This window comes from Manis javanica, chromosome 4 (assembly GCF_040802235.1).
Source record: "Manis javanica isolate MJ-LG chromosome 4, MJ_LKY, whole genome shotgun sequence".
Taxonomy (NCBI): Eukaryota; Metazoa; Chordata; class Mammalia; order Pholidota; family Manidae; genus Manis; species Manis javanica.
Window position 1 is genome coordinate 21,662,908 of NC_133159.1, and position 23,037 is coordinate 21,685,944.

General features: G+C 36.8%; 1 protein-coding gene across 35 annotated transcripts in view; it reads left to right on the forward strand.

Annotated features, from left to right (window-relative positions):
- Positions 1 to 23,037, forward strand: part of EPB41 (erythrocyte membrane protein band 4.1) — a 197,894-nt gene that overhangs the window by 109,309 nt on the left and 65,548 nt on the right. For all 35 annotated transcript variants that reach the window (XR_012130088.1, XM_073233492.1, XM_073233493.1 and 32 more), the window contains exons 6-8: positions 10,087 to 10,162; positions 12,246 to 12,464; positions 20,732 to 20,819. Coding sequence is in view for 34 of the 35 variants with exons in the window: in XM_073233492.1 (XP_073089593.1) it covers positions 10,087 to 10,162; positions 12,246 to 12,464; positions 20,732 to 20,819 (383 nt within the window). In the remaining variant the exon portion in view is untranslated. The remainder of the gene's footprint in view (positions 1 to 10,086; positions 10,163 to 12,245; positions 12,465 to 20,731; positions 20,820 to 23,037) is intronic.

Below are 23,037 nucleotides of genomic sequence, written 5' to 3' on the forward strand. Positions count from 1 at the left end.
TCTTGTTATAATCATAAGTTAAAGAGTTAATATTTGGGACATTTCTATTCAGATATGGTTATTTCTAATACAATTAAACTTCCTTATTTTGGATGAAATTAAGAAAAAAGTTCAAGTGGAATACAGTTTTTTTTAAATAGAACACATGATATAGTTATATTTTATTGAATACTTACTAAGTGCTAGGTGTTGTGCTAAGTATTTGTGGTGCATATGGAGGTGGAATTCTCAGCAAGGATGACATTCCATATAGTCAATCTATGACTCTTACAGTAATCATTTTCCCCACACCAAGAATTAGATTCACTAGGTGGAATATGATCCTATACTTTTTTTTGATATTGTTAATGTACAACTGAACAACATTATGATTACTAGACTCCCCCATTATCAAGTTCCCCCCAGATACCCCATTGCAGTCACTGTCCATCAGCGTAATAAGATGCTATAGAATCATTACTTGTCTTCTCTGTATATACTGCCTTTCCCATGTCCCCCACTGCTACATTATGTGTGCTAATCGTAATGCCCTTTTTTCCTCCTTATCCCTCCCTTCCCACCCATCCTCCCCAGTCCCTTTCCTTTTGTGTATGGGGTTAGACAGTGATCCAGTTTCATTCTCTTACATGTAGCTGTCCAGTTTTGCCAGCACCATCTGTTGAAGAGACTGTCATTTCCCCATTGTATGTCCATGGCTCCTTTATTGTATATTAATTGACCATATATGTTTGGGTTAATGTCTGGAGTCTCTATTCTGTTCCACTGGTCTGTGGGTCTGTTCTTGTGCCAATACCAAATTGTCTTGATTACTGTGGCTTTGTAGTAGAGCTTAAAGTTGGGAAGCGAGATCCCCCCTGCTTTATTCTTCCTTCTCAGGATTGCTTTGTCTATTCGGGGTCTTTTGTGGTTCCATATGAATTTTAAAACTATTTGTTCCAGTTCATTGAAGAATGCTGTTGGTATTTTGATGGGGATTGCATTGAATCTGTAGATTGCTTTAGGCAGGATGGCCATTTTGACAATATTTATTCTTCCTAGCCAAGAGCATGGGATGAGTTTCCATTTGTTAGTGTCCTCTTTAATTTTTCTTAAGAGTGTCTTGTAGTTTTCAGGGTATAGGTCTTTCACTTCCTTGGTTAGGTTTATTCCTAGGTATTTTATTCTTTTTGATGCAATTGTGAATGGAATTGTTTTCCTGATTTCTCTGAGTTGGTTTTTTTTTTAATGTTTTCATTTGATTACGTCTAGTCATGAGGTTACTGGGGAATCTGGATTAATGGATATTTCCAGTATGCTAGCGTACCTCTCCTTTTGTGTAGTTCTTCTTAAAAACAAATTGTTTTCTGGAACTGTAGCATTCTTATATGATCTTCACAAAAATGCTGTGAGATCAATTACTTTATTTCTTTCATTCATTCACTAAGCAAATATTTCTTAAGCATTGATGATATGCCAATCACTGTTTTAGGCACAAGGGATACATACCAAGTAAAACAGAAAAAAATTCTTGCCTTCAGGAATTTGCATTTCAGTAGGAGAAAAGATTATCCTTTCAAAAATTATACTTAATAAGTAGTACATATACAAAGTACAAAGTTTAAATGGTATGAAGGAGGATATAGTAGAAATAGGTCTCCCTCCTATCTACTTTCCCCTAGCCTCCCAGTTTCCCTCCCCAGCATTCCCCCTTCCTAGTTTCCCAACTACTACAACTAGTTTATTGTATATCCTTGTAAAGATAGTCTATGCATATATAATCAAACTATAATATATACTTTTTTCTACTTCCTCCACCTCTGTGACTTTTCACAGTTGCTTTCTATATGTACCATTCTTGGTCTTTAACCTAACACTGTATCTTGGAGATGTATCTTCTCTTGTTAAATAAATATATTTAGGTTGTTTCCAGACACTTGCTACAAACAGTGTCTTATACATGTATCATTTTGACCACATTTAGGCATATGTTTAGATACACTTATGGAAATTGAATGCTATGTGAAAGGATATGTATATTTTATGTTCTGATAGATATTGTCAAATTGTTCTCTTTACTGTTGTACCAATTTACACTCACATCAGTAGTAGAAAAAAGTGCTTATTTTCCTCACCAACCCTGGGTGTTCTCAAGCCTTTTGTATCATTTACTTAACAGAGTTCAAAGAGAACAAAGTCATCTCACTTTGTAAACTTTGCTCATTTGATATCCTTAATGTTATTCTTTCTATATAATTAAAAAGTTGCCATTTATATATATTAATGAAATACCTAAATTTATGTTTAAATTTGAAGTTCTTAGACACTGAGTTCACATATATTAAACATTCTTTTGGCTGTCTTGTTTTCCATATATTTGCTGTAGTCAATGTATTTTTTTTATAGGTAGCATAGAAGTCATCTTTTTAAAAAATTGTACGTGTGGAGTTATGAATTAACAGTGGCTGAATTGATGTGATTTTATCACATCAGAAAGTAAAACAACAGATGGCATTTTAATCTTGGTTTATGATATTTATTGCTTCCTCCCCCCACTTTTTTTGAAGTTGGCTAAATAAGACAGCTTTTATTTTGCACCTACATAAACAATTTGATGTCACTCAAGGCCTACGTATTATAAGTTTTCAATGTAGTCATAATCTCTATTGAGAAATACTATTTTGTATATTTTCTTACAGTTGTTCCCTATTCTTTTTTTTTTGTTATCATTAATCTACAATTACATGAAGAACATTATGTTTACTAGGGTCTCCACTTCACCAAGTCCCCCCGGCAAACACCACTACAGTCACCGTCCATCAGCATAGCAAGATGTTGTAGAATCACTACTTGTCTTCTCTGTGTTGCACAGCCCTCCCCTTTCCCCACCCCCTATGTTATACATGTTAATAGTAATACCCCCTTTCTTCTTCCCCACCCTTATCCCTCCCTTCCCTCCCATTCTCCCCAGTCCCTTTCCCTTTGGTAACTGTTAGTCCATTCTTGGGTTCTGTGATTCTGCTGCTGTTTTATTCCTTCAGTTTTTCTTTGTTCTTATACTCCACATATGAGTGAAATCATTTGGTATTTGTCTTTCTCCGCTTGGCTTATTTCACTGAGCATAATACCCTCTAGCTCCATCCATGTTGTTGCAAATGGTAGGATCTGTTTTCTTCTTATGGCTGAATAATATTCCATTGTATATATGTACCACCTCTTCTTTATCCATTCATCTACTGATGGACACTTAGGTTGCTTCCATTTCTTGGCTATTGTAAATAGTGCTGCGATAAACATAGGGGTGCATCTGTCTTTTTGAAACTGGGCTGCTGCATTCTTAGGATAAATTCCTAGAAGTGGAATTCCTAGGTCAAATAGTATGTCTATTTTGAACATTTTGAGGAACCTCCATACTGCTTTCCACAATGGTTGAACTAATTTACATTCCCACCAGCAGTGTAGGAGGGTTTCCCTTTTTCCACAGCCTCGCCAACATTTGTTGTTGTTTGTCTTTTGGATGGTAGCCATCCTTACTGGTGTGAGGTGATATCTCATTGTGGTTTTAATTTGCATTTCTCTGATAACTAGCGATATGAACATCTTTTCATGTGCCTGTTGGCCATCTGAATTTCTTCTTTGGAGAAGTGTCTGTTCAGATCCTCTGCCCGTTTTTTAATAGGATTATTTGCTTTTTGTTGAGGTGCGTGAGCTCTTTCTGTATTTTGGATGTCAGGCCTTTATCGGATCTGTCATTTACGAATATATTCTCCCATACTGTAGGGTACCTTTTTGTTCTATTGATGGTGTCCTTTGCTGTACAGAAGCTTTTCTGCTTGATGTAGTCCTACTTGTTCATTTTTGCTTTTATTTTCCTTGCCCGGGGAGATATATTTATGAAGAATTTGCTCATGTTTATGTCCAAGAGATTTTTGCCTATGTTTTTTTCTAAGAGTTTTATGGTTTCATGACTTACATTCGGGTCTTTGATCCATTTTGAATTTACTTTTGTATATGGGGTTAGACAGTGATCCAGTTTCATTCTCTTACATGTAGCTGTCCAGTTTTGCCAGCACCATCTGTTGAAGAGAGTGTCATTTCCCCATTGTATGTCCATGGCTCCTTTATCATATATTAATTGACCATATATGTTTGGGTTAATGTCTGGAGTCTCTCTTCTGTTCCACTGGTCTGTGGCTCTGTTCTTGTGCCAGTACCCAAGTGTCTTGATTACTGTGGCTTTGTAGTAGAGCTTGAAGTTGGGGAGTGAGATCCCCCCCCCCTACTTTATTCTTCCTTCTCAGGATTGCTTTGGCTATTTGGGGTCTTTGGTGTTTCCATATGAATTTTTTAACTATTTGTTCCAGTTCGTTGAAGAATGTTGTTGGTAGTTTGGTAGGGATTGCATCAAATCTGTATATTGCTTTGGGCAGGATGGCTATTTTGACGACATTAATTCTTACTAGCCAAGAGCATGGGATGAGTTTCCATTTGTTAGTGCCCTTTTTAATTTCTCTTAAGAGTTTCTTACAGTTTTCAGGGTATAGGTCTTTCACTTCTTTGGTTAGATTTATTCCTAGGTATTTTATTCTTTTTGATGCAATTGTGAATGGAATTGTTTTCCTGATTTCTCTTTCGATTAGTTCATTGTTAGTGTATAGGAAAGCCACAGATTTCTGTGTGTTAATTTTGTATCCTGCAACTTTACTGTATTCCAATATCAGTTCTAGTAGTTTTGGAGTGGAGTCTTTAGGGATTTTTATGTACAATATCATGTCATCTGCAAATAGTGACAGTTTAACTTCTTCTTTACCAATTTGGATTCCTTGTATTTCTTTGTTTTGTCTAATTTCCATGGCAGGGACCTCCAGTACTATGTTGAATAACAGTGGGGAGAGTAAGCATCCCTGTCTTGTTCCCGATGTCAGAGGAAAAACTTTCAGCTTCTCGCTGTTCAGTATGATGTTAGCTGTGGGTTTATCATATATGGCCTTTATTATGTTGAGGTACTTGCCCTGTATACCCATTTTGCTGAGAGTTTTTATCATGAATGGATGTTGAATTTTGTTGAATGCTTTTTCAGCATCTATGGAGATGATCATGTGGTTTTTGTTCTTCTTTTTGTTGATGTGGTGGATGATGTTGATGGATTTTCTAATGTTGTACCATCCTTGCATCCTGGGGATGAATCCCCGTTCGTCATGGTGTATGATCCTTTTGATGTATTTTTGAATTCGGTTTGCTAATATTTTGTTGAGTATTTTTGCATCTATGTTCATCAGGGATATTGGTCTGTAATTTTCTTTTTTGTTGGGGTCTTTGCCTGGTTTTGGTATTAGGGTGATGTTGGCTTCATAGAATGAGTTTTGGAGTATTCCCTCCTCTTCTGTTTTTTGGAAAACTTTAAGGAGAATGGGTATTATGTCTTCTCTGTATGTCTGATAGAATTCCGAGGTAAATCTGTCTGGCCTGGGGGTTTTGTTTTTGGGTCTTGGAAGGTTGTATTTTTCTATGAAGTTGTCCATTTCTTCTAGGTTTTCCAGCTTGTTAGCATATAGGTTTTCATAGTAGTCTCTAATAATTCTTTGTATTTCTGTGGAATCTGTCATGATTTTTCCTTTCTTGTTTCTGATTCTATTGATGTGTGTTGATTCTCTTTTTCTCTTAATAAGTTTGTCTAGAGGCTTATCTATTTTGTTTATTTTCTCAAAGAACCAGCTCTTGGTTTCATTGATTTTTGCTATTGTTTTATTCTTCTCAATTTTATTTATTTCTTCTCTGATCTTTATTATGTCCCTCCATCTGCTGACCTTAGGCTTCATTTGTTCTTCTTTTTCCAATTTTGGTAATTGTGACATTAGACTATTCATTTGGGATTGTTCTTCCTTCTTTAAATATGCCTGGATTGCTATATACTTTCCTCTTAAGACTGCTTTTGCTGCGTCCCACAGAAGTTGGGGCTTTGTGTTGTTGCTGTCATTTGTTTCAATATATTGCTTTATCTCCATTTTAATTTGGTAGTTGATCCATTGATTATTTAAGAGCATGTTGTTAAGCCTCCATGCGTTTGTGAGCCTTTTTGCTTTCTTTGTACAATTTATTTCTAGTTTTATACCTTTGTGGTCTGAAAAGTTGGTTGGTAGGATTTCAGTCTTTTGGAATTTACTGAGGCTCTTTTTGTGGCCTAGTGTGTGGTCTATTCTGGAGACTGTTCCATGTGCACTTGAGAAGAATGTGTATCCTGTTGTTTTTGGATGTAGAGTTCTATAGATGACTATTAGGTCCATCTGTTCTAGTGTGTTGTTCAGTGCCTCTGTGTCTTTACTTATTTTCTGTCTGGTGGATCTGTCCTTTGGAGTGAGTGGTGTGTTAAAGTCTCCTAAAATGAATGCATTGCATTCTATTTCCTCCTTTATTTCTGTTAGTATTTGTTTCACATATGCTGGTGCTCCTGTGTTGGTTGCATATATATTTATAATGGTTATATCCTCTTGTTGGACTGAGCCCTTTATCATTATGTAATGTCCTTCTTTATCTCTTGTTACTTTCTTTGTTTTGAAGTCTATTTTGTCTGATACTAGTATTGCAACACTTGCTTTTTTCTCCCTGTTGTTTGCATGGAATATCTTTTTCCATCCCTTGACTTTTAGTCTGTGCATGTCTTTGGGTTTGAGGTCAGTCTCTTGTAAGCAGTATATAGATGGGTCTTGCTTTTTTATCCATTCTATTACTCTGTGTCTTTTGATTGGTGCATTCAGTCCATTTGCATTTAGGGTGATTATTGAAAGATATGTACTTATTGCCATTGCAGGCTTTAGATTCATGGTTACCAAAGGTTCAAGGTTAGCTTCTTTAGTATCTTACTGTCTAACTTAACTCACTTATTGAGCTGTTATAAACACTGTCTGGTGATTCTTTTTTCTCTCCCTTCTTAGTCCTCCTCCTCCATTCTTTATATGTTGGTTGTTTTATTCTGTGCTCTTTTGTGTTTCCTTTAACTGCTTCTGTGGGTAGTTGATTGTATTTTTTGCCTTTAGTTAGTATTTGGTTGGTCTGCTTTCTTTGCTGCGATTTTATTTTCTCTGGTGACATCTATTTAGTCTTAGGAGTGCTCCCATCTAGAGCAGTCCCTCTAAAATACCCTGTAGAGGTGGTTTGTGAGAGGCAAATTCCCTCAACTTTTGCTGGTCTGGGAATTGTTTAATCCCTCCTTCATATTTAAATGATAATCGTGCTGGATACAGTATTCTTGGTTCAAGGCCCTTGTGTTTCATTGCATTAAATATATCATGCCATTCTCTTCTGGCCAGTAAGGTTTCTGTTGAGAAGTCTGATGATAGCCTGATGGGTTTTCCTTTGTAGGTGACCTTTTTCCTCTCTCTAGCTACGTTTAAAACTCTGTCCTTGTCCTTGATCTTTGCCATTTTAATTATTATGTGCCTTGGTGTTTTCCTCCTTGGGTCCCTTCTGTTGGGATTTCTGTGTACTTCCGTGGTCTGATCAATTATTTTCTCCCCCAGTTTGGGGAAGTTTTCAGCCATTATTTGTTCAAAGACACTTTCTATCCCTTTTTCTCTCTCTTCTTCTTCTGATACCCCTATAATGCAGATATTGTTCCTTTTGGATTGGTCACACAGTTCTCTTAATATTGTTTCATTCCTTGAGATCCTTTTATCTCCCTCTGCATCAGCCTCTATGCGTTCCTGTTCTCTGGTTTCTGTTTCATCAATGGCCTCTTGCATTTTATCCATTCTTCTTATAAATCCTTCCAGAGATTGTTTCATTTTTGTCATCTCACTCTGGACGTCATCCCTTAGCTCTTGCATATTTCTCTGCAGCTCCATCAGCATGGTTATGACCTTTATTTTGAATTCTTTTTCAGGAAGATTGGTTAGGTCTATCTCCTCAGGGGTTGACTCTGTGATTTTGGTCTGTATGAAATTCTTCTGCCTTTTCATGGCGATAGAGGGAGTTGTGCGGAGCTGGCGCATGTGTCAGCTGGGAGAACGTCCCTTCTTTCTGGTTTGTGGCCTTCCTCTCCTGGGAGACCAGCGACCTCTAGCGGCTTGTGCTGGGCAGCTATGTGCAGATGGGGCCTCTGATTCTTACCCGGCCGCTGTGGAGTTAAACTCTGCAGTTGCTGTGGGCATGGCCGGCCTCAGGCTGCTGCTCCAATATGGCGGAACCATGTCGGAGGGGAAACAGGCAGGAGGCTGTTTATTGCAGTGAGGGGCCTCTGAGCTGTGCTGCTGCCCAGGGAGTTAGGGTGCCCAGAGTTCCCTGGGATTCCCAGCTGCTAGGCTAAGTGTCCCGGGACACTTCCATCCAGCTGTGGGGTCCCTGTCCCTTTAAGACTTTCAAAAAGCACTCGCTTTTCTTTGTCCCAGGGGCACTGGCTGCAGGGACCTGCTCACATGTCTTACTGTCCTGTTTCCCTAGTATCCAGCACACCATGCACTGTGTGTCTGTGCTCTGGTGCGGATGGCTAGGGCTGGCTATTTAGCAGTTCTGGGCTCACTGTCCCTCCCTGCTGTGACTCCTCTCATCCCACCAGGATATGGGGTGGGGGGGTGCTCTGGTCCCGCCAGGCTGCGGCCTGTGTCTTACCCCCTTTGCAAGGTGCTGGGTCCTCGCAGGTGTATATGTAGCCTGCCTGTTGTCCTGTGTCTTCTGGTCTCTCTTTTAGGAATAGTTGTATTTGTTGTATTTTCAAAAATATATATAGTTTTGGGAGGAGATGTCCGGTGCTCTATTCACACTGCCATCTTGGCTCCACCCCCTCTTCCTCCCCCTTTTTTTGATTGTTTTTCTGGTCTAACTTCTGTTTAAAGTTTTTGGAACAGGAAGCATCACAAGTGGGTTGATGGTAGTATTAGGATTGGCTAGATTTGAGACAGCTGTTACATTGTCTGGAATTTACCTTTTAGTTCAAATATTGAAGGAAAATATTGACCATTTCCAAAAGAATATTAAATATTCTAGTATGCTTAAAACTACATATTCATTAAGACATTCAAACTAATTCTAATTCTAATTTTGCATATTGTCATTGCCAGCCATCATCAATAAAAGTAGTTTCTGGAGATGAAACGTTGTGGACACAAAATGTGGATGTTAGAGTCACATTAGAATAGTAGAGTCTGGTGGTTAAAAGCATTTGGGGTAAGAGAACTCTGGATTCACTAGCTGTGTAGTTTGCGAAGCCTTTGTTTCTTCAAATATAAAATGAGATAAAATGAGTTAATAGTAATACCAACTTCCTTGGGTTTCTGTGAGGGTAAAGTGAGTTAATGTATATAAAAAGGCTAGTCTAGTGCTTGGCATTCAATAAGTTCTGAACAAAATAACAACTTTTAGCATCATGACCAATCATACTTATATCTGGGTGAGATCAGACCCTACTGTTTGGGAGCCCAACCATCATGTGGGGAAAACTCTGGAGGATAACACTTTGTTGAAAAAAATTGAAATGCATTTTCCATTTAACTCTTACTCATAACCTCTATCTTTGTACATAAAATACAACACACTTGTATGAGTCTTAGAATTAAATACTTGTATTTTTCGTACCTAAAATATTTTTATTAGGTCTGTAGTTTGAAGAACCATTTATATTACCTCCTGCCTAATATTTCTAAACTAATCTCCTAATCTCACCTATATTAAAGGGAAAAATGCTTTTATTAATTTGAGATAATATTGAGGATGTCACAAATAAACAATGCCAACACCAAAAGAGAACATCTAGGGGCCACTTGAATGACTTCTGAGGTTCCCAGAGTGGTATGTTGATGACATTTTAAAAATTATTGCTACAAATATGTTGGCCTTTCAGATGGTTTTCTTCATGCTATTTTGCCTATGTAGTTCTAGCTCTTTGTAAACAAAACTTTAACCTGAAGTCAGGTTAAAAAATGATTCTCTAACTCGTAAGTGGTGTCTAAACAACTTTCTTCTTTTTCTTTTTAAAATAAGAATAATACTTTTTCCATAAAGCATGAGAATACTAAAATACCTCAAGGAAAAATAGAAAAATTTTTATAGTATTTTTAGGTACTACTGACAATCAGAAACAAGCATAAGCACAGCATTCTTTCGGGTTTATTTTTACAGGTGTCCCTTGGAATTTCACATTTAATGTGAAGTTTTATCCACCTGATCCAGCACAGTTAACAGAAGATATAACAAGGTAAATAATTTGTTAATAGTTAAATATGTAAGTAATTCTCATTATGGTAAGTTCTGAGAACTTTCCTATTGAGAATTGAAGAAAAATGACCAGCTATTAAACCTAAGATAGAAAGTTTCTGACACTTCAAAGCAGGCATGCAAACATTTGAGCCTAAAAGCCTCAAATGTCTGTGATTTGCCTGGAGGAAATTGTCAGGGGAGTTCACTTGGCTTGTTGTGGATGCCAAGCTGTGGACAGGGCATCTATAAATCACAGCCCCCTCCAATGGGCAGGACAAGTAAAATAGCTCCACTCTTTTTTTGTTTTTAATACTTCTTCCTCTCTCACCATTTTCTCTACTATGGGGATCAAAAAAGCTCAAGTTTCAATGTTACTGTGTCTTCCTAGCTCCCTTTCAAAGTGTATGATAAGGTCCATGATCCTTGTACATGAAATCTTAGGAATTTTTTGGCACACTTAATTTATTAAATAAATCTTGTACTCTTTAAAAACAGCTTATTTATTTTAAGAAAATGGCCTTTTTTGAATTTTATATAAATATTAACAAAGAATGAAAATGGAAAACCAGTATATTTTAAAGAGTACTACTGTACATATTTATGTCTATAGCATCTTGCATGGAGCCTTATATATCCTAGGTGCTTGGCAAATGTTTGTTAAATTGAACTGTTGGTTCCTGAGAAACTGCCTTCAAGTTTTGATTTTGCTGTAAATGATCTGATTTCAGACAAATAGACAATCTCTGGGCCTCAGTTTTCTTCTCTCACAAATAACGGAATAGCCTGAGTAAACTCTTAAAAGATATGAATTTTAAGTGCTGTGAAATGTCTATACCATTTGAAAAAAATTATCCTTTTCTTAGTTATTCTTAGTATAAACTTAAAGTTGAGGTGTAATATTTTACCTGAAAAGTTGTTTTGGTAATTTCTTTTTCACAGACAATATTTGTCTCTTAGAGTTGCTACTTACTCATCTTTCTTTGAGATTTATTATGTATACAACAAAACAAATCCCTAAAGATCTTTGCTAATTACCTACATTTTGGAGGAGGTCCTATGTCCTCACTGACATTGCTCTGATATTTTTTAAAAACATGTATGTAGTGACTAATTGTAGATAGCAAAAGCAATTGCTGATGTAAGTGTTATTCAGCAGGCAAATGTTTGTGGTCAAAACAAGGATATGATTCGAATTAATTTTTAGTTGTTAATTTTTGTAGTTTTCAATTTAATCATCCCTCCCAGCTTTCCTGTTTGGTAAAACAGTCTGAACTAGTCAACTCAGTTAGAAAAATGCTAAGGAGGTCAGGGTCCTAGGTGTGAACATTACACTGACAGAGTATCTGACATAGGTAGGGGCACTTAGTTTGTTGGACTGAACTGTTTTTACCACAATCTGAATTCCCAGAAGTTTAGCACACAGGTGGAATCAATAGTACAAGGTGATAGTGTGTGGAAGGCCACATGCAACTTAACCAATCTTAGAAGAAAAACACACTGAAAAATATTTATATCCTAGTGAAAATGTGTCAATAATACCATCTTTGTGTATAAAGGACAGTGACAACACAATTGGCAAAGCAGTGTGACAGAAAATAAAGGGCACAGTTTTGGAGCCAGCCTTTATTACTACCTGACACTGAGTAAGCTTAGCCTTTGAGGCTGCCTCCTCACCTATAATCTGGCAATGACGCCCACCTCACAAATTTGTTTTGTTAAGATTAGATGAGATAATTTATGTATATATAGTAGTTAGTACACTCAACAAAGTATTAGTTTCTTTACCTCCTTCAGACTTTTCCCAGTTTTTCTTCTTTTCTTTCTCAACTGCATGAGTCCAACATAGTTTGTTTTTGTTTTTGTTTTTACTTTATCTATGGAAAAATTTCAAACACACAGAAAGAAAAAAATAATAGTGCTATGAACAGCCATATTCCCACTATGTAGATGGGACAATTATCTCATATATACTTAATTATTTTTTTCTCTCTCCCTCTTTCCCCTTTTCTTCCTTTTTTTCCCCCTCATGTTTTGTTTTTGTTGTTGCTGACATGGTGACTTCTTTTCTCTTTTGGCTATAGATATTATTTATGTCTTCAGCTTCGGCAGGACATAGTTGCAGGACGTCTGCCCTGTTCCTTTGCAACCTTAGCATTACTAGGTTCCTACACCATCCAGTCTGAGCTGGGAGACTATGACCCAGAACTCCATGGTACTGATTCTATTAGTGATTTTAAACTGGCCCCAAATCAGACCAAGGAACTTGAAGAGAAGGTCATGGAGCTGTACAAGTCATACAGGTAAATATGTCTCCAGAGTTTGTTCTGTGTTTGTTTTGGCAATAAGTTTAAACCCTTGACCTGGTATTGATTCACTGTTTGCCTTAGAGGGAATGTGGTGCTGCAGAAAGAGTCAGCCTAGTTCTCTCTACTCTTTGACTTTGGACAAGTCATTTAAGCCCTCTGAACCTCAGTTTTCTCATCAGAGTAATGGGATGAAAACTAAATGAGGTAATATTTGTAAAACACTAAGCACAGTGTCTGGCACATAGACAATAAATGGTAGCTATTATTGGCTGACTTCTATTCTTTCAGATTTTAAACTGATTGTGTTTTATTAGGTGCCTTGAGGTCCTTAGTTCAGGGATTCTTGGAATTGTTCAAAAACAAAATTCAATCAAGTAAATTTGAAGATCTAATTGGTTTTATTATGCTATTCATGAATTGTGCATCATCCCATATAGCAAGCAGAGGAATGTTCAGAGGAGTTGTGCAAAATGGGAGGTTTTTACAGATAGGAGTGGGGAGCAAAAAGTGATTACCAAAAGAAGAGAGTAGGGATTGTTTCAAGTAAGGTCACCCTCCCTTAGGAGGAGCAGGTCTTATGCAGAAGACCTCACCAATGATCAGGAAACTCCAGACTGATTGGTTTAAAGTTCCACTCCTGGGAGATGCAGAATCTGCAATTAGGCTGGGCATTAAGCCCCAGTTTGGTGATTTGGCTTAAAAGTGAGTCCATGTTTGGCCTGTGTTTTTCTTTTTAATAGGATCTGTGTGCATGGATAGACTTCAGAGGGTCCATGAAACCCCTGAAGGTACTTTTAAATGCCTTTATTGAATTTACTACCTTTTTCATGGAAATAATTAGTAATGTTGGGTGGTGTTAGAATATAGTGATCAAGAGTAGGGCTTATAGTCAGACTGAGCTGGGTTCAAATCTTGGCTGTGCTTGGCCCTGGCCTTATGACCTTGGGTAATTCATTTAACTTCTCTGAACCTCAGGTTCCTTATATATCTGATAAAAATCATTACCTAAGAGGAAATAGGGTGATTGATAAGATTAGAAAGGTGCTGCATGGAAAAAGTTGATAAAATGTCTTAAACATAGTAAAAATTAAATAAATGTTAGCTAATATTAAAGTGCCAGGATAAGTTGCATTTCTTCTTAACCATATATCCCATTTGTTATTTGCATGACTTGCTATAGCTAAATTTTGCACTCTGCCTTTAGTGAATGTCAGATGTTGGCCTTGAATTTGTATCTTGAGCTCTTGACGTGAGTTAGGTCATCACGCTCTAGAGGGTCACACTGCTAAGAGAGAAATCCGAAGATCTTTGCCTTATTAGATCTTAGGTTTTAATAGGCTTTTCATGGTGGTAACAAGCATTCTGTCTAGCCATTGAACCAACGTGTTGTCTCTGGAGTGGTTCCAATAGGATTGCATGGATTGAGTTGCTTCAAATACGAGAGCTTTAACTCAACGTGCCCCAATTCTGGGTACCTTATTGCCCCTGTAGGTTCTGGTACTTCAGTCATGAGAACCACATAAATGGTTTTAAAGTCTACAACCTACATGGCAGTAGTCTTACAAGAATCACCATACTCTTGTGGGGTCACACTGTTTCCAAAGCAAACTGCCAGTTTGCTTTTCAACTTTGGGCATATATGTCCCAATGCACCAACATCTAGGACCACTAAATACACAGTTTGCAACCTGTTGATGATTGTAACTTAAGGATGTTGGATTGTCCTTAAATATGCTTTTTAATAATTTTATTTTCTAATTGTGATTCCAAAAATATAAATTAAATCTCAAGGACATTTCTGTTTGATCTTGTGTGTGATAAATGGGAAGTACATCCAATAAAGCATTTCCCCTACATACCAAAGTACAACATTATCTTGAGGAAAAACACTTGCATAAGTGTTCTGAGTTGGGAGCTGCACTGGACTTTTTTCATGGAATACCATTTTTGCTTGAGAAAATGGCTGACCACAGTCATTCAGACTTGGTTATCTGGCAGACATTTCCTCAAAAATGAATGCTTATGGGGGTAGTAGATAACACACAGTATTTGATGCTAATGACAAAATTCAAGCTTTCCAGTGAAAATTAGAATTTTGAAAAACTTGTATTTGCCACCATGATCTTGACAGGTTCCATACTTAAAAGACTTTTCTGAGAAGGTTGATGATGATTTTAATGAATGTGATTTTTTTTTTGTTTGATGTTGTATAATGAAATGTGTCAACATTTGGAATACTTGTATAACTTGGTGATGCAATATTTTGAAGATATGAAATGCATGATGCTATAAAATCATGCATGGATAAAAAAGACCCATTCAAAATGCAAGATAGACCAATGGATTTTAATGTAACATTACAAAAAGTTCATTGATATGTTCCAGATTTCACATTACAACTAACCTTTAAGAAACTGCTATTGTTGAGTTTTGACTAGTTTCAAAGAAGAATCTCTCTAATTATCAATCCTTCCTTTTCCAACTACAACTGTGTGAGATTATGTTTCTTCATATACTACAACCAAATCAACATATTGCAACAGATTGAATGAAGAAGCAGATAAGAGAATCTAGCCATCTTCTAAGCTAGACATTTTAAGTTGTAAATAGGTAAAACATTGTCACTTTGGTAGTATATTTTGGGAGTATGTTGTTATTTTTTGTGCAAAAGTTATTTATGTTAAAATATGAGTGTATTCTTTAAAAATATAATATTTTAAATTTTGCCTAGTTTTAATTTAAAATATACTAAATATTGATAGATATAACCCACATTAAGAAAAGCTCTTTGAACTCCTCAGTAATTGTTAAGAGAGTGAAGGGATCCTGACTTAGGAAGTTTGAGAACCACTGAGCTAGGCAATAAGGCAATTAGACGCGTGGTTTCTGAAGTCAGCCTGTCTTTACTTTGAACTCAGACTCTATTCCTTATTAATTTAGGGATTCTTGCTAAATTAGTTAAGCTAAGCTGCAGTTTTCTTATCTGAAAAATAAGGGTAATAATGTGAATTTTGGGATTGTTCAAAATATAAAGCGCTTAGCACAAAGATTAGTATATAGTGGGAGTCCAAGTATCTTTTAGGATTATAATTCTTAACTCTATTTTACAAGTGATGAATGTGAGTCTACGTTTACAGAACCACTCTTTGGAACTTAATAGAATTTAAACCCAAATAGGTGAAACAATCTCAAGGAACAGGTGGATATGGTCTAGTGGATGTTCTGTTAGGTATTTGGATAGAAATTGAGCAATAAAAGATCTCCATGACCTGAAAAGTCAGAGGTCTGTCATCTTGGAATTTCCTTATCCTTTTTGGAAAGATTGGCAACCTTCACAAACAGAAAGCCAAATGAAAATTTTAATTATATCCAACAACTGGCATTTATCTGATCCAAAAAACCTCTGCTGAGGCAGAAGCATTTTGCTATGCTTTGATAAGTATAAGCATATACCATCCTGATCCTCAGATAGATAGAAGACAGCCTATATACATGAAACCCCTAGTGGTCCTTTGCTCAGACAGAAACTTTGAAGCTATAATTAAACACTTTACATTTACACTAACAAATTAAACCTTACAATTAATTGCCCTCTATTTATGGGTACCTGGCAGGTATGTAACCTTGTCAGTTCCCCACTTAAGTATTTGAAATCACTGTCCTTAGGAGATGCAACAGATGTTATTAAAAAGCTATCACATAACACTGGAATTCACTGAATGGCCCTATAACCTGACCCCACTTGCACAAAATAAATACAGAGAAACCTGATTACATCTCTTTTTAGTGAGTGAGAATTAACCAAGTACCAGAGCACCCTAGTTAGGTACTTTGTAAACTGCAGTACTTGAAAGTAGTAAATTATTAGGTGGTATTAAATAAATTGAAGACAGCGTCTTAATGGCTTAGAGGTATCTAATCTCTTACCAGCTAGTTTGCTGTTACTTTCAAGAGCCTTGGCAAACTTAGAGAAAAAGAAAACCATGACCTTAAAATTTATAAGTTGTGTAATTTATGGTATTATATTTGTAAAACACATGTGTTATATTCTGTGGATAGTGGGAGTATAGAGATATTTTTTCTTTTCCTGTGCTCTTATACAATCAGTATGTATGGTTTTTATGATCAGAAAAAGCTTCCTGAAACAGTTTTGTTCTAAAGTCATTAGGTGGGGAAGATTAAGATAGTTACCCATGCAGAGGGGTATAGTCTGGCTGGAGATACTGGAGTCTAAGGAGGGTGGGGAGAGTATTCGTGGGTGCCTTGCTAACCTGGCCTGAGGAGTTAGAGCTCTAACAAGACAAGAGGGTAGTCATGTGTGGGCACGTAGTGGTGGTTATCAGAGGCAGAGCAGAGCAAGAAGAGCATCCATGTGGGGGTAAGGCCTGCATAAGGTGGAGGGCATTCACCTGGGCTGGCACCTGATACAGGCTGTTGAAGCCTGTGCAGGGGGAAGAAGACATTCATGGAAGGGGTAACCTAACACCAGGAGTCAGAACCTGAGTGAGGTAAGGAGGCCATCCATTGTGGGGAGCAGGCCAGCTTAGGGGATTCTGAGTCTGAGCAGGTTGAGGAGGGCTTCCAGGTTGGGAAGGGATCAATGGCAGCAATGGAGGCTGGTTATATACAAGGGGTTGATCAAATTAGTCAATAAATGAAGGAAAATGGGAGCCAGGTTTTTCACTGACATTAAAGGTAGATACAAATTCTGGAGAGGGAGAAACTAATATGAACCTTGCAGTATCCCATTGAAACTGGAGGTTTCAGTGTGAACTCATGGTTTCTGATAGATAGATACAGATGTAAGTAGGCACACAGCTTGGAGAGGCTCCCACTTCTCACTAAAATAAATAAGGAAAATGATTGTATTACACTGAATAAAGTGAAAATCCATGAGTCCATGCTGATATAAATAAATGAATTAATTGCAAGTTTGATAGAGAATAGGATGTTCAAAAGGTTTCAAAATACATTCCTCCCCAATACTTACTAATTACAAAGAGATAAAGAGGAATTTTTCAAAGGAAAGCCTGGCAGATGTCTATGATCAAAATAAGCATGAAGGCACACCAAGTGAAGGGACAAATTGAGATTCTACATCACCTGATAGGATGCAGTGAGAACACAGAGCCACTTTTGCAATATATTCCTGTCAAAGATCCATAACCAGAATCAGCTTATGGACCAATATCAGCAAGGGCATACTGTAGAATAACTGGCCTATAATTTTAAAAAAGTCAAAGAAAGATTAAACAACTGTTCCAGACTGAAGAAGACTAAAGAGACATGAACTAAATGAAATCACGATGCTAAACTGTCTCCTTCCGCTATACAGAATATTTTTTGAAACATCTTGAATGGAGCCTGAGGATTAGGTAGAAGTAATGTATTAATATTAATTTCCTGGTTTTGATGGTTGTGTTGAAGTTATGTAGGAGACTGCCCTTGTTTGTAGAAATTAAACACCAAAGTACCTGGGAGTGATGGGTCATCAGGTTAGCAATTTACTCTCAAATGGTGCAGGAAAAAATTATTTTTATTGCAGGTAACTTTTAAGTTTAAGGGTGTTTGAGAATATTTTTAATTATATAAAAAATTTAAAGTACAAGAATCAGCCAAACCTCAAATATAAATAGTATTTTCAACTAACAAGTCATAATTTTAACATTAAAGATCTCTTTTACTGCTACCTACCCTTAATGTAATTTTATTTATTTAATTTCGTTATATATTTTTTATGGAGTGTCTTGCCAATGGGTTTCAGCCCCGAACAAGTTCACTATGGATTCAGTGAGACCCATACAATGACAATGGAATGTTCTTGGGGTGAAAGGGTTTATACCCAACTTTAATCCCACGATGGCAGGTCAATCACTAGAATTCCGTCCACTCAGAGTGAGTCTGCATGCAGCAAGCCAGTCTCTGCCTCTGGGGCTCTCTACCCCCGCAGCCGTCTCAGTCTCAGCACTGATGCCACTCCAGTCTCTGCTCTCCTGCAGCCGTGCAGCCCAGAGCACTGGGCAGAGCTCTTTAGATAGTCAATAACTACGTATTGCCCAGATGTGTATAGTGAGCAAGTCGATCAGGGCCAGGTGAGATTCCTGGCCACAGGAACCCTCACTTTCTCTACACGGAGGTACATGCAATAAAATGCACAAATCCTAGTGTACAGCTCAAATTTTGACGTTACATGCTCATGTAACTATCACCCAGATCAAGATATCAGACCGTTTTAAAGCATGCTTATTTGTCTATATAGTTTGAAATTTAAATATATGTTCAAAGTGATTGACCCCATTAATGTCCCTTAGAGTTGGAGGAATGAATACAGGGAAGATTTCTTCATGATTGTTTAGTTTAATGTTTTTAAACCTGTCTTCCGATTCAAGTAAACAAAATTTATTTTTATTTTATGAGCTTTATTTTATTTTATTTTTTTTAAGGTTCAAGGGTAACTTCCTTACTAAGAGTCTAACTTAACTCAGTATGCTATTACAAACACAATCTAAAGGTTTTTTTTCTCCCTCCTGTTTTCCTCCTCCTTCTTTATATATTAGGTATCATATTCTGTACTGAGCTTTATTTTATTTTATCAGAAAACTAAGGTGGCAATAACAATAAACACTGATATTTTACAAAACATTTTTACAACCATTACTTTATTTGATCTACTAATCACATTCATTCATTCATTCAGCAAAGACAAAAAGCAATTGCCTGTCCTAGTCTCTGGAAGAAGGTATTGTGATTTGTTATAGTTAGGAGATTGAGGGAGACACTGGGTTACCACTCATAAGTGCAGAAGCCAGGATTCCAGCTCCTGAGTCCTGACTAAAGCTACTGCCTTACACTAAAAGTCATAGTTTGCCCATGACCTTGTGATCCCTCAAGGACTTTTGAACTCTTTAATCTTCAAGCTGCATTCAGCTTCAAAATCCTAAAATTCAAGACATGGGTAATAGTAACCACAGAAAACATACAATGACTGGGAGTAACTGTAACTAGAAAAACATGTAACCTATATAAACAAAACCTACAAAACTTTACTGAGATGTTTTTAATCACTTGAATGTACAGATTTACATATGCATTAATTTTCCCATTTTGTGTGTGTTCAGTTTCAGATCCATTAATAGAAATTCAGGTGTAATAATTTAGCCCCTGTGAAAAGTTTATTCAAGGAGGCTGTGTCATTAACAAGTCTGTAGCCTCCCCTGAGGTTTTTTTTTTTTTTTTTTGGTGGTTGTTTCAAGGAACTTTTTATTCTTTTTAATGAGGGTAAAGACAGATGGGTTTGGAAGAGACTTTCTCCTGTGAAAATGAATAGGCTCCTGCTGCTTTGTATAGCTTTAGGCAGTCTTATGGGAAACAGGCATGTAAATGGTTTTTCTTTGGAGATGGGTTTGCATTATTGTTACTATGAAGTTATATTGGATTGGTCTGAGCTACACTAGGGGTGATACCTTTTTCTTCATAGCTCAACATTAACAGCTCCTGAGCACTTTTCTAAAAAGGAAGGTTATAAAAGAGAAGGAAAGACCTACATAGTGAGTGTTTAGACAGTGAGCCTGAGTGTTTTCAAACAAATGTAATTCATTATGTTCCTCATAATGAAGACATCTTAATAACAGAAAGCAGCCCTATTATCTACATGCCTCTATTAACCAATTAATTTTGTTTAATCAGTAGGCAGGACACCATCTGTTACCAGAGATTTTCTTTTCATCAAGCCTACCCCCATTAAGAGTACCCAGTTAAGTAACTTCAGCTGCCTTCCTGTTTAATTTCCATAATGACTCAATTCAGGGGTATAGAAAGAAAAATGCGGCTAAGAGGATATTGTAAATTGTACTGTGCCCTCAGAGGATTTAATTTGGTCACCTCCTTGGCAAGAAAAATTAGTGGGAGGAGTTTGTGTGTTGGAAAAAAAGGCTGCGGAGAAGGAGGGGCAGAACTGATGGTGGATGAAGCAGCTTTAAGGAAATTCTTTAATAGGTTTGTCTTTCCTAATTTTTTTGTCTGATAGTTTTTTGTTTCTCCAAGATCTCCTTTACTAAGGCATATTTCAATTGTTTAGACACAGGTAGTGATAATAGTTTTTTTCCACAATATTCTACTCTCAGGAGCATGAAATATGTCTACATACATATTGATATGTATATGTTTATGTGTTCAGGTAAGATAAAATTAACATACAACTGTTATTATTGTGAATGTTGATGCTGTGACACTAAATGAGTTTTATTTTTATTCTATCATAGGTCCATGACTCCAGCTCAGGCTGACCTGGAATTTCTTGAGAATGCCAAAAAGTTGTCTATGTATGGTGTTGACCTTCATAAAGCAAAGGTAATGATAACTTTGGCCTTTATTAATATGCACACACTGGACCTGTGCCGTATAATACTTCTTACCAATCTTTATCTGGAGTATTATAAAACATTCAAAAGAGATAGTAGTTCTTATTAGAATTTTAAGCGTATCAGTTGACTGTCAAACATATAAATTAAACTGCCCTTTTGCAGTTTGCCATCAGAATGAAGTCTTACATCCAAGCCACTGTAAGGATAAAAAATATGGTACCTAAAGCAAAATAAATAATATTTACCTAAAATGCAGATATTTTTGAAATACAGAGTGCAGCAAGCCAGCACCACCTACATTAGAATCATATGAGGCATTTATTAAACATGCAGATTTCTGAACTCCCAGGTTTACTGAATTACTGTAGGAGAGACAAAATCTCCAAATTTAATGAGCATCCCATATGATTCTCATTCATGCTTGAATCTGAGAACCAGAAGGTAGTGGCACTAAAAGTGTAGCCCTTGAACCAGCCATATTTACCATCATCTAGGAATTCGTTAGAAATGCACATTTCAGGCCCCATTCCAGACTTACTGAGTCAGAAACACTGGGTGGATGGAGCCCAACAATCTCTTAACAGACTCTCCAGGTTATTCTGATGTGCATGGGATGAACCATAATGGTTTACTTGAGAACTGCTGGGTTAGGGAATCAGCAGCTTGAGCTTTAATCCTACTTCTGCCTAAATGCAACCGAACAGAATTAATACTTCTTAGGGGAAGTCTCTCAACTTTTCTCATCTTCAGCTGCTGAAATGGCTGTGGAGATTGTGAGGGAAGGGGCTCGAGTGGATAATCTGAGATTCATTCAGAGCAACTTAACTGGGATTCATGGTGAGGGGACTCAAAACTGTCCAGTGAGAAACAAGCAAAGGAAAAAGGCATGCTTAACTCATGGAAGAGAAAGTTTAGGGAAGACATAATATCTGCATGTATTTAAAGGATTGGTGTATAGAGTTTACTATGACTCCAAGGTATAAAACTAGAGCCAGTAAAATGGAAATTATATGGAGATACTGTTGAACTCAGTTTGACAAATTGTCTGTCAAAGCTATTCCAAGATGGGATGGTCTACCTCAGAAGGAAAGTGAGCTCTCTATTCCTGTAGGTATTCTAGGATAGGCAGAATAATCACTTGGTAGGAATTTAGAAAAGGACACTCAAACATCTGGTAGGTGATTGGATTAAAATGATTTCAGGCTTTTCCCAACCTAAATATCTAGTATCTGAAGTCTCTTCCTTATTTTAATTCCATGAGTTCTAAAAAAAATTTCATTGCATGTTAGTGGTTTTTCTTAATATGTTACTTGAGATTGTTTTGGGCTGGGTACTTCTATGAATCTCTGAAGTAGATGATAGGAAGATCAGGTCAGGTGTATTTCCAGAAGTGAAATTGTTAGGTATTGCTTCTCAGTTTCTGCTGGTGGCTGGTGTTGAATCAGTGATTATCAGGAATGGATGAAGAAGTCAGACAGTTTACTCCTTTCCCAAATGTTGTAAAGCAAATTGTTTCTCCAAAATACATAATTAAGAGAGAGAGATATAGTTGTACCCACAGACTTGAAGAAATTAAAAGGGCATCCTCTGAGAATTCTCAGTGACATAGTCATCAAATTGGAGCTGTATATAATTTCTACTTCTCAGCTGTGCTTGTACATCACACATGTAGACACTAATGTTTATCTGTACTCCTTGGAGTAGTCAAGAAGCATTTAACTCTGGGTTTTGATTATTTAAATAGTCATCTGTAGAGATTAAGTCAAGTGAAATTTATTTTCCTTGATTATAGACATAGATGATTAATATATTTAATTTAAAAATTATTTTAATAATGAGGCATGTAAACATGGCTTTATTTTATCTTACTGTTCCTTCTTGACTTCAGGATATTTATAATTTAATACACTTAACATCACTAATTATAAGAATCTGAAATTCTCTCATGCTGCGTTTATGTAGGAGTAGAGTCAACTCCTATACTTACAATGATTTTTGGAGGGATGACCACTTCATCATAAAAAAACAAGAATTATAATTGTGCATGTGCCCTAAGCCCTGTCCTCCCTGAAATCCTGTAATCTGCTGACTTAAATATATGTGTATCAGACATGTAGTTATCATCATAATAATTATTTGCTGATATGATTGTGATAGGTTTGAGTATTTTAGAACTGGAAGGCCAAAACGAAAACATGAATGCT